This window comes from Phalaenopsis equestris, unplaced genomic scaffold (assembly GCF_001263595.1).
Source record: "Phalaenopsis equestris unplaced genomic scaffold, ASM126359v1 Scaffold000745, whole genome shotgun sequence".
NCBI classification, from domain to species: Eukaryota; Viridiplantae; Streptophyta; class Magnoliopsida; order Asparagales; family Orchidaceae; genus Phalaenopsis; species Phalaenopsis equestris.
The window spans coordinates 39,301-52,408 of NW_018165185.1; the positions used below are offsets into that span (position 1 = coordinate 39,301).

The 13,108-nt window shown below is 41.3% G+C and overlaps 1 protein-coding gene across 3 annotated transcripts in view; it reads right to left on the reverse strand.

Moving 5' to 3' along the window:
* The window catches only part of LOC110030635 (protein SUPPRESSOR OF GENE SILENCING 3 homolog), a 54,824-nt gene continuing 41,716 nt past the window's right edge, over positions 1–13,108 (reverse strand). For all 3 annotated transcript variants that reach the window (XM_020733444.1, XM_020733443.1, XM_020733445.1), the window contains one exon: positions 1–363. In XM_020733444.1, the coding sequence (XP_020589103.1) occupies positions 147–363 (217 nt within the window). In that variant the 3' untranslated portion in view covers positions 1–146. The remainder of the gene's footprint in view (positions 364–13,108) is intronic.

Genomic DNA, 13,108 nt, shown 5'->3' on the forward strand with positions numbered 1-13,108 from the left:
TTTTGAGCTAAAAAAAACCATGCTTTTCAAATCTATCAATAAAAACTACAGAAGAAAAAAATATATGTACTTTAAATTCAGACTGCGCTTCTGTCTATCAGCTTAGAAAATAATTAAGAGTTGTTCCATATTTTAAATCTTACGAGCTACTTTAAATTTGATAAGGTAGGTTGAGCATACTTTTCCATCAATTTCGTAAGTTCAGCATCAAAGTTCTTCTCTAACTCGATCTCCTCTGTCAGATGCTTTCGCTTCAGTTCAGTCTTCTTTTCTTCATAAGCCCGCATCAGTTTTATCCTCTCAGCTTCAAACTCCTCAATTTCTTTCAACTGGCTAGAAATGAACTTTTTAATCTCTTCATTCCTGCATTAATCAAGAGGATTTTACAGCAAATTAACTGGTAACAAGATAATAAACAATTCTTAACTTTCATGATTAAAAATGATTTAGTATAAATAATTCTTAACTTTTTTTTTTCCTGTAATATTATATTTATGACTTATTATCAATCAAATAACATTCAATTCCAACTCAAAATTTTTGAGCTTATTCTACAATTTATAAGAATTAATAAAATACAAGATGATAGTTAAAAGTGGTGCCGTAATGGATGCACTAAATAAAAACATAAATATCTCGTTACACAAAACAAAAAGATTTCAGATACCATATCTGGACCAATTCTAATGCTTTAGTTTGGGAAAAAAAAAGAAAAATAATTAGTAATAGTACCTTTAGTAAAGGGTTCTACAAGCTGTCTACTTTCAGCAAATGTCATCAATGGTTAAATTCATATAAAGGCAATCAAATTAGAACATAAATTCTAAGGTCATGGAATATAAACGAATTTGATCACAAATTTTGGGGAAAATAACACGTTAATAGCATTAAGACATAAATTTTAAAGCATAAATTTATAGAAAACAAATGATAAAATTACATATAGAGCATTTAATAAGATTACCAAAAAAATACATAGGGTAAAATAAAGATATAACTCAAAGCTAAGAGAAAAATAGAATAACGACAATTTTTTTCTCATTGCATCACAAAAATGAATATAGGAGATGAAAACTCCCATCCACTAATACGTCGTCCCTAAGAATGCTCCCATTTGATTCAGAAAGTACAATGAACTATGATCTTCCTTATGTTTACCAATAGAAGAGAAAAATAGGAGAATAAAAATATCTACACTAATTGTCAGATATGTAGTTGTTCAAGTCGAAGGAATAGGAGGGCCAGGCAAACGAGAAGCAGCTTCCAAAAGATTAATTGGTCCTAACAATTGTGAACAAATCTCCACAATTGAAGCTACAGTAATTGATGGAGATGGGGTAGAATGAGCATTTGAATGAAGTTTACGAATCAGATAATTGATTTTCCGGATAGGCCTTGAAACAATCAGAGTGAATGCGGCCATGGATCGTATATAAAAAGTAATATTGGGGCATGCCTTTAAATTAGACCTTCTGTCAGTGGCTTCTACTAATAACCACAAATTGAAATACTAATTGGGACTTCCTCATGAAAATAAGAGAAAATCCATTTCCGCCAAAATTCTGGCCACAAGGGACAGAAGAACGAGCAATAGTTGCGTCAATTTGCCAGGATTTGCCAAAAATAGATCCCATTGAATATAAAGTTGGTTTATTTAAGCAATGCAAACGCAACCTATCAAAAGCAGCATATACAAGGACGATGGGTGATTTATCAGAGGCAACAAAAAGTGGAGACCACTTCAATGTTTCCATAAAAAGTATGGAGTAGCATGTAAGACAGAAAAAATAGCCTAAGTGTAATCTTACTCTAAAATAAGATTGTAATATGATAAGGATAAAAAAGATCAATTAAATTTCACCAATCAATCATAAATCAAACATGAATTTGAAAATGATATCCACATTATAAAGACCCACTAAGAGTTTTTCAAACAATAATGAAAACGAATGGTGTTGAACCCAAGAGTTTCCAGGAATCACACCCAAAGAATAGAGCTCGAGAAATAAAGTTTCAAAATAGCAATCCTTGCTCATCGCCCCCATACTCGTTTTTTCGACCCTGCGGCCTGAACCATGTGGAGGTAGTCCAAAAGTCTCTCGGTCAAACTTATTTATAACTACCTCTAAAGCATCTAACTCGCCTGCATCATTCACTTCATGATTGACTGTCCTCCGCTTGACTCGTTCGGCGGATATCACTCGTTCGGATATCCTGTTTGTCGGTGAGCAAATCAAGCGAATGACTAGGCAAAGCTCCAGGACGTTTTCCTACCTCTGTATCTATCTCTACCTAGAATAATTGGATTGTTTTATAGGCTACTCTTTGAATATTTTAACCGAGGGGGCCCACGCCATTTGTTGCATGCTCATGGTCTGTCTTGGGATTCGTGCTGACATGATCCTGTTACACATCTAGTTCCACAACTTTATTATTTTTTGAAAGCGATAACTATGATAAAAACAAGAAAGTTTAAATGTTGCATTAAATGCTACATTAATTCTTGAAATCAACATTTAATAAAAAAGCTTCTTGGATTTTTGTGCACTGCCCTTCTATAAATAGGTTGTCCCCAGCAGCTTTTGTGTTTGCATTTCTTCCTTGCTCATTGTTTTGGTCATTCTTTGTAAAAGGCGTTCTGATGGCGTGGGGTAAGAAGAGAAATCCCGGTGAACCATTGGATGATATTTTGATGAAGGCCTTTGGATTGCCGATCTAAAAAATCAGTCCTTTGAAAATCCCGGTGAACCATCTGGAGGGTGGTTTGATTGGCGAGTGAGGAAGACACCCTGAGGGGGGCGAACCTACTAAGAAGAGAAAAGTGAAGTAGTTAGCCTTCAAAAAGTGGTCAAAACTGAAATACGATAGTGATGAAGGGGGACGATTCGTCCGATGATGTTCCTTTGTCGCGTCGGAAGCCATACAAAGGACTCGGTCAAAGCCATACAAAGGGCACTGGTAGGCTTCGGCAAACAAGTGGAAAAAGGTACCTGACGAGCTCCTAAAGGCACACCGTGCAAGGACAAGGACACGACCAGCCCCTCTCAGATTGTGGAGATGAGAGCTGAGGGTGTTCCACCCATGCCCGATGAGAGTTTCTCGTCCCTGGTCTAGTTCGAGGTGAATCGAATCCTTGGTAGGAGTTTGACTGTCAATTCATCTGCCTAAAATGGTTGTTTTTTTCCTTACTATGACTTCTCTTTCCTTGTGTAGTCGTTTTGACTCCCGTTTCTAACTCACTGGAGGTTGTCAAGAGTCGGGAGTCGGTTCTCTGGAAGGCAACGGGAACCTTTCGACGATCTTCAAAAGGGAGTCGACTGACCACGTGGTTCGCTGCATTGACGAAACCACAAACTTCTTTGCCTGCAGCCCGAAGCTCGAAGGGAAGTCGAGGCCCAACAGGAGGCCAATATACACGCAGCTGAGCGAGGAGCTCTCTCTACCTTGGAGTCTGGTCTGAGTCGTCTGTTCAGTACTGGCCAGGGAGAACAGGGGAAACAATTCCTTGTCTATTACACCAGTCATGTCCTAAGAAACGTCAAAGTCAGGTACCCTATCTTAGAAAAACTAACTTTTGCTCTCATCACTTCAATAAAAAAGTAAAAGAGAAGACATTCGTACCAAGAGACCTCATCCTCAAAAAAACCAATCCAACAACACGGGGATAAGCTATTGGCAAGCTTGAACAAACATGGATCGGACCGTTCACCGTCTCGAAAAGGGTCTCCCAAGGAGCATATTGACTCAAAATCTACATGGGCGATGACATAACTAGGACCTGGAGCAGACGACCAGAAACAGTTTTTTCCTAGAAACTGAAAAATCTCATGTATTGAATTTGAATTGACATAATAAAAAAGAGAGAAATGTTTGACACTTTCATACTCTAAAACTACGAACCGCACATATAAATTCATTCACAGAATTCGAAAATCCTCATATCCCCTAAGTCAGTTTGAGTGACTGGAAAATTCAAAACCTAAAAACTCCCCTCAGAGGCGAGCAACTTGAAGACTCCCCTCTGGGGAGAGCAACCTGAAGCCTCCCCTACGGCGAGCAACCTGAAAACTCCCCTCCGGGGCGAGCAACCTAAGAACTTGTCTCCACCCACAAGCGATCAAAATTAAGGAAAGAAAAATGCTTAATTTTATCACCACAGAAAAATGAATGATAGAGGAAGACACAAGACATAAGTAAGGCAAATATGAAAGGAAAACGAGGAAAAAATTATTTCTATCGGTTACCATTACAAGTGTTCTCTTAATCTTCATTACAAGTTTTTACATTTTAAAACGGGTGGGGTGTGGAAGATTTCAAGAATGAGAAGTCGAGGAACCACGTTCCTCGACCGAACCCGTGCGATCCCTGGATGGCTTCTTGTTTGAGGGAAAAGGGGTCGACAATAACTTGACAAATCCGCTCAAGTCCACGTATTTTGGGTCGACATTGCCAATCAAACAAATTGGCCCTAAACTAGTTCGATCGTTCTTCTGGATGCAGTTCGGCTAGGACTGACAAGGCGGCCTTCACAAATAAGGTGTCGTTTTCTTCCAGCACGATCGAAAGCCATTCTGAGGCTTCCACCAAGTTCTCCTCCTCCTCTGCAGAAGAACCTCAGCATCGTCTGCCCGCTGTAAGGCCTTTTTCAAGCGCTCTTTTAGAACTTTTGCCTTCTTACTCGCCCACACCACTTCTGTCAATGTCAAGATACATATTGAATAAATAGTGGGACAAAGCCATCCCTAATAGCTGGTGCTTGTCAAACAAATGGCATAGCTCCAGGGCTAAGGTTGTCTAACTTATCCTTGAAACTCCCGAACCATAGGATGCCCACAAGCTCTGAGGCATGGGATTCCACTCTTGGGCCACTATGGAACCAATCTCACTGCAGGTCAATGAGGGCGAACCGAAAATCCCTGGAGACGAAAACTTTTGGCCCCTCCTCCTGCATTGGGATCCACATCGCTACCCTCGGGAAGGGAAACAAAGGGCAAGCCCTCGCTATCCATGGGTTCCCTTCCCTTTCCTTCACCAAAATCCATCGAAAACCGAGGAACTACCTTCTACCTCGGCGCGAGGAGTTGTGCCGCCTCTGAAAACAATGTGGATTGAGGTTGCGCCTTGGATTGGTCTCAGACCTGAAGCCTGCTTTGTCCCGACGCGTGCGCTTTGGCTACGACCTTGCTCCTCTCACAATGCAAGGTCATGAGAGAATTGACCGACTTTTTCCCTCTCAACGAGGTTAATAAAACCTAGTGGGTCAAGAGAGAACCAACTGGTTTTTTCCCTCTCAATGAGGCTAATGAAGCCAAGCGTCTGATCAGGGGTCTGGTTCAACCCCAGTCGAATTGTTGTCTAAAATAGACGCGGCATTAGACTGTAGAAAGGAAGGACTCACAACATCACAACCCCCAATATAACCTATCAAAAAGCAAGACTCAATCAAAGTTAGCTCACCATTTGAAATTCACTAGACTAGGACGGTTGTGACGAAGGTATAAATAGGTCCGAACTTGGGATTTTCTTTGGTGGCGCATTCTCACCCTCCAGCGGTATCTTCATCCTCGGCTACTTAGTGGATGCCTTAGCCGCCATATCAATTCATTTCTTCGACCCCTCGACCTCCGCATCCGAGACGGCCCACAACTCTCGAGTCATTCGTTCGTGCTTACCGAGGTTCAAAACTTTATTAACTATGTCCTCGCGGGTGTATTAGACAATGGAAAGACTTTTCCTTTCAACAAACGACGCCAAGCCCAGATGTTCTGTCCCTTGTAGGGCTCCTCAGATGACCGAGTGAGAATCCCCTAATCCCTTACTGACACCAGAAGGAAGTCGCATTTTTAGTTTTTCACCTTGTTTTCCAGGTCGATTAGTTGAGTCTTCCTACTCGAGGTAAAGTTCACATAGCTGTTCAGATCGACCCTAAAAGAAAACACATGAAAAAACAACTCACACGAACAAGGAATCTCCATTCTACGATAGTAAATGACACAGGTCATTACTGTCGCTATACAATTCGCCTTGAGCTGGTCCAAAATAATGTCTTAATGATTCAAAATGGCCTAGAGCTCATGACTGAGGGGAAGATAGCCTCTGAATGAACTTAACACAGCACAACACAAGTCGCCCTCCATAATCATCGATTGCCCAGTCGTTCCGGCCCGGAACATCCAATGCTATATCGCCCACGTAAATGTATCGCCTCAGAAGTCTCGAAACCTCATCCAAAGACAACACCTCACTCTGACGCACGCACTTCCCCAAACTCCTAGGGCAAGTACTTAGAAGCCATGAGGAGCAGGTTGTGGAGGGGAGTGCAAGAGAAAAAAAAACGATCAAAGGAAGCAAAGGGAAAAAGTGTGTACATCGCAAACCGTGTATATATATATATATATATATATATATAAATCTAAAATCCCTCGATTCGCGCACTTTCGCTGGAAGGAGCTGAAGCGCCGCAAACCGTAACTCGGTAATATTAATCCCACATCACAGAAAAAGAGAGAATTAATTAAAATATGCACACAAACAAAAGGCACGCAGACTGAGAAACATAACTTATATTAATTCAAATAAAAGTAACTTTACAACCGGCTCATCAATCGCCTGAGGTGCAACTAGTTCTCGCCTCAACAACTCTTTGTACAAGATTCAACCCCCTAATTTAAACCTATCAACACTATTCACCTCATCCTGAAACCTAGAAACCGAGCAAACCTCTCACATGTCCAACAGATCGGTACACGAACACATGGTGTCCAACCGGAGGAGCTCAGTTATAGTCTGGTGCTTCGCCGCATCAACCTTAAGATCAAGGAGCTCCGCTGGCAGCTTCTTAGAATTGGCATTCAGTTGCGCCTTCAGTTTGTGTATATTGGCTTCCCATTGTGCATCGACTTCAGTTCAAGCTTTGGCCTCGCAGGCAAAGAAGCCTGTCGTTTCGTCCATGCTGCAAATCACAGAATCAGACGATTCCCTTTCAATGGACGCTGGAGGGTTCTCCACTACTTTTTGGAGAGCCGAATCCCGACCCTCGACGACCTCCACTAAGTCTGAAACATGAATCTGATTGATGCACAAGAAAAGAGAAGTCACAATAAGAAAAAAATGGCAATTTTAGGCAGATGAATTAACAATTGAACTCCTGTCAAAGAGCCAATCCACCGTGAACTAGATCAGGGACTAGAAACTCTTATCGGGCATGGGTGGAGCGCTCGCAGCTCTCATTGCCCAAATTTGAGAAGAGCTAGTCACGTCCTTGTCCTTGCGCAACGTGTCTTCAAAATCCCACCAGATATCTTTCTCCACTCGTGCGCCGAAGTCGATTTGTGCCCCAGCCAGGGTGGCAGCCGAGTCCTTGTCGGGCTTCTGATGCAACAAAGGAAAATCATCAGAAGAATTGTCCCCTTCATCACCGTCGTGTTTCAGTGATGTCCTCTTTTTGAAGGCAATTGATTCACTCTTCTCTTCTTAGCAGGTTCGCCCCCTCAGGGTGTCTTCCTTGTTCGTCAATTCAACCGCCCTCCTGATGAAGACTCTTAGTGGGGACTTTTAAGGGACAAATTTTCTCAATCGGCAGCCGAAAAACCTTCATCAGAATATCATCTGATGGTTCACCAGGATTTCTCCTCTTGACACTCAATAGCAGAACGCCTTCTACAAAGCATGACCAAAGCGCTAAGCAGGTAAGAAATGTGAACACAAAAGCTACTGGAGACAACCTATTTATAGAAGGGCGGTGCACGAAAATCAAAGAAACATAATTATTAAATGTTGGCTTCAAGAATTAATGTAGCATTTAATGCAATATTTATACTTTCTTTTTTTATCACATTTGTCACTTTCAAAAGCAAACAAAAGTTGGGGAACAAGATATGTGTGATAGGAACGCATCAGCCCAAATCCCAAGGCAAAACATGAACGCACAAAAAATGGGGTGGGCCCCCTTGGTCAAAATATTCAAAGAGCAGCCAATAAACAATCCAATTTGTCTAGGAAGATTAGCGCAGACGCAGAAAAAACATCCCAGAGTTTTGCCTAGTCATTTAGTGGTTAGCACACTGATTAACAGATATCCGAACGAATGATATTTGTCGAACGAGTCAAGCGAAGGGCGGCCAATTATCAAGCGAATGAGGTAGACAAGTTAGAGGCCTCAGAGGTAGTTATTAATAGGTTCAACTAAAAAACTTTTGGACTACCACCACTTGGTTCAGCCCATTAGGGTCGAAAGAACAAGCATGGGAGCGAAGAACGAAGATTGTAGCTGTCTAACAATAATCCAAGAAGCAGAAAATAAAGAGGCTTCAGAAATGACCAAAACAACCAAGACTAGAGGCAGAGAAGGTAAATTAAAGGAGACCACCAAAACCCTAAGAGTCTCCAAGGAGGAAGACGACTGAGAAGTAGCGAGCACCAGGACCAACTTGTGAAGTCCAAAATAGGGAGGAGATCAATTGAATTGATCTAGAGCAGAGAAAATAGACTGCTAACTGGGGGGAGACCAGAATTCAAAAAACATAAATAAGAGAAAAATCGCAACATAGAAGGATCAATAGTTGTCACCAACAAACCTTCAAAAGGTGATGAAGGAAAAGGAGACCCCTCGTGCGAGCTCAAGGGCTATATGAGGTACATCTCTATGCATGCAAAAAGATGCTAGAGTGGTGAAAGGTATCATCTGTATGCTAAATAGGCAAACACAAAAACCAATATAGGAAGAGGTGCAAGCAAAAGCACACATAGGCTTGCGCCTTACAATGAGTTGTGTAGGCATATGCAAAAGCACATTGCCAAGGAGCACAGAATGCACGGGAAGAGCAAAGCCCAAACTACTATCAATCAATCTAGCAATTGAGTATTCTTACATTATATAAAAAGCAATTGATATTCTTACATTATATAAAGAGAAATAAAGAGGCACAAATCCGATCGATAGGATCAACATTTTTCCACATCCAAAGCGTATATCAATCAATCATCAAGTTCTGATCTCATCATCATGATTAAAGACATTGACGCCTCAGTGAGAAAAGCAATTTAATGTGCTTACTGCAAAAGTCGTAATGAAAATTCAAGTTACAATAAAAATTTAATTTAATGTGCTTAATGGAGGTTCTTCGTGCGTAATTAAAAATTTTACGTGTGAGATGTGTAAAATTCAATGTATTAAGTGCTATATATGTATATCTCCCAAAAAAAACCCCACGAGCTCCATCTCCCCATTCTTGTCTTCTTCATCCACATTCTTGCCAAAACCCTCTTCAAATCCTCATGCAACTCAGCGTCCGCCCGCAAACCCGCCATTATTATCCTCCGTTCCTTCATTCTTGCAGCTCTCCCCAGCAGATTTGCCTCCTGCCTCCCACCGACAAGCTACCTCAATCCAACCCAAGCTACCCAACTCACGCGTCCCTTTCCACTACAAGCCTGAAGCCTACCCACTGATTGATCTGGCAGAACCCACGGGTTCCTTCTCCGACAACCCACTATCCCACTCTGGAATCCCCATCTCCATGAAAATCCCTCCTAGTTGCCGCTCATCCCATCGCTCCTCGCTCTTTGGCCCGCAACTACAGCAATGCGGGCTTCTCTTCTCATCTTGCCTCTATCTCGGCAACCAACAGCCCCACTCCACATAAACCAGCCTTCTCCCTCAAGCCTCACATCCTTGTTGAAACTTCTCCAATCATCACCCCCGACAAGTTGCAACAGAGAAACCCACTCCATCGCTTCTCCTTGGATCTTCCTAGCATCTCTCACTTCATCAATCGTGCAAAATGCCTCGTCATCTCAGCCGCATTTCAACACTAGTCGTCTCCCTTGTTGAAAAAACCATAGCAGCTCCCATTCAAGTCTCCTTCGGTGAACTCTCGCTTCGACAAGCAGCAACCATTTCCTTCTCTCAGATCTCCCATCTCAGCCCCTCAACCCACTTATTTAATTTAGGCGATGTTTAGTAGTCTACTATTAACAAAATTTAAACATGGATTTACTCTTGTTCAGTCATTTTTTACAGACGCAGATGCAGAAGAATGCAAGCATGTGTACACACGCACGCACCAAGAGTCGTCGTTTATGCACTTCAGATTGTATTTCATTGCTCTTAAGCGCGAAAAAATTCGTGTGTCGCATTCATAATCCGTCTATATATAAAAAAAGATACAGATACAATGTGTGGGAGGGCCCAAGCATGACACCCTGTCCACACAAAAATCACAAATAGTTTCAAAACTAAAAAAATAAAAAATACATTAGATACTTAAATAAAAAGCATAACAGTGCGAAATACATAAGATCAGGTGGCTAGAGAGCGACCCAATTTAGTCTTGCCTCTGCCTCTAGTTCTAGGGATGGAGCAAGTTAATAAGCTGGTAAAATGATTGTAATTGCCAGTAGTAACCAATGTATAATTCAATATGTTCCCGAGCTGGAGTCGGCCTCCATTCTTCTTATTCCTCCTGCAATAGCCTGGAATAGACCTGACATTCCTCTTCTGAAGAATCAATATATAGGGGTGGTAGAGCTGAAACAGAAGGAATACCAACCTAGTACTCACAATAGGTTCTAGTATATGTGAAGTATGAGTTGTCTCTACACCGGATACTTTCTGAAGAAGTGGAGCTACGAGACTCTCCTGATTATCAGTCTGAACACTATCATCAGTATTGTTTTCTATGGGGTTTAAAGGTGTCAGCATCACATCACTCGCAGTAACAGTAACAACAACAACAGTGTCATGGGGGGTCCTCAGAGGCAACAGACACCTATCTGGTAGTATACTCCCCATGTGGAACTAAAATATCCAGAGCAATGGGTTAGACCTATCCTTACTCACCTGAACCTTAGATTTCAAATTTGGATGAAACTTATAGCATTTATGAAATACATGACCAAACATCTTACAGTGGGTACAATATGGGGGTATATGCTCCATGCGATTTATTGTCAATAACCGTTATGGGTTGTGCCCAGCCAAACTTCAGTAACATCATGTAAAGTAATATCTTTTTCCACAAATATTCTGGCCACCGAGGGTTTGGTTAGGTTGAAAGTAGACAAATCTAGCTTCAAAGGATCCCCAAGGATGACTCCAATAGAGTAGAGAACTTGATAGTGAAAAAGATGCAGCTTAAAACCTGGTAAACTAAACCATACCGGTACAGTGGGAGTTTCATGATTTTGGTCGAAATCAAGAGACCACTTGAGTAACTTCATTGATTTGACTGCGATATTAAGACTGCGATATTAAGATATTTCTTGTAAGATATTTTTTGTAGAAAATTTTAGTGTGGTCTTCAACCACTGTTAGTTGGATCAGCACATGTCTCCCATCAATAGGTCACACTTTCTACTTGCCTATTAGATTCACTCTTTCTGATAACATTCATAGGAGGATGTTCCCATTGAAATTTTCTAATAAGAGCAAACTTGAATTTTTTCGTCATGGTAGAAATTTCTGATTCAGAGAAAAAGATTGTTGTTTTTCTACTTTTCCTACTTCCCTTCTTAACAAAAGTGCAATCATATGTGCCCTCGCGACATTTCTTATAACTTGAGAGGAATACCACCATTGACTCCACCTGAGGGTTACCCACCACGTGGACAAAGAAAACTTTGTCCAACTCAACCAAAGAATAAGGAAGCGCCATCACTGCAAGGATAGTTGTCGATATTAAGCTACAGCAAGGTTGCTGACAGAAACAGTCGGCAGAGAGAGGAGCTGTCGGGTGCAGTCGAAGAAAGCAACGTCGAAACCTAACTGTCGAACGCATACGCAGAAAGCACAGAAAGCTTGGTAAGTTGGGTGTGAGCCATCTGTCGGGTGCGTATAGACAGCCGCGTCAATCTACGACGACGCGATTAGACCCGGGCGCGTCAAACGGGGAGAGGAAACCGTCGACGACGAGCGAGACCGCTGTCGTCTTCTTAAAATCCACCTATATATATATATACATACATACATACATACATACATACATACATATAATCATCATTTATGCACTTCAGATTGTATGCCATTGCTCTTCAGCACGCAAAAGTTCATGTGTCGCATTCATTGTCCACCCTTCAAAATATGTGCTTGACGAATTGGAGCACAGGTATAGTCACATTAACGAAGGGTCTCTTTCAAATTATGATGGATGTAGCTTGAATGATTTGTGTTCTTTCTCATTTGCCGCCTGCAGATTTTATCGTGTCTACTCAATCTAACTGTTGGCTCCTACACAAAGGTCAACAGCTAGCATAGGCACTTCAAATTTTTTCATCATAAAGATGAACATTTCTTTAATGTAATGATGGCTAACATTATCATTCTATCCGGTGGGACATTCTAGTACTCAAATTCCACTGTTTGGAGCAACTTGATAAATTCATCCTGATCCATGCAAATGTCAAAATATGGTCAGCCAATCTTCACTCCAACATCTTGGACACTGATATTTTATGTTAAATCGGTGGGGTATTGGCTCTTCATCACAAAAAATCTCCTAATCAAAAGAATTCAATTCCTCTCCTCGATTTGGTGAGTCACAATTATGGCTATGAGTGATTTTACTGAATTGTCTCCCCTTAAAAGATGTAAGATTCTATTGTAGTTGAAATTTTTTTCTTTGCAAATTTTTCATAGTGAGCTTTTGAACACTCTGTTGAGGGTTTTTCTGTGGTGGCATGACGTCGTGTTCTGCCAATAAAAGAGCTGATTAAAAAAATTGCCGATTAGGGTGAGGACAAGGTGGTTGATGTAAGAAAAAAAATTTGCTAAGGATGTTAGGTTAGTTTGTATGCATTCTTGACTTAGATGTAGGAAGTAGAAAACCCTAAAAATCTAGAGTTTGTCAGACTTTGATACCATTCTAAGGCTCCTAGAAGGTGAGACAGATCCTAAAAAGGCGTTGAGGAAATTGTGGGATTGATAATGTGAGAGGGAGGATGGATACTAGTTGATATTCAACACGAATGATGGTAGAACTGCGAAGCATAAGCAAAAAAAAGGCAATTTCCTGCAGAAAAAAGTAGGTGGGAGCTGCGTTAATTGTTGTCCGACTGAAAAACAATAGACAAACTGTGAGTCGGTGAGGTGCGGATGGCGAGGGGGATCCAC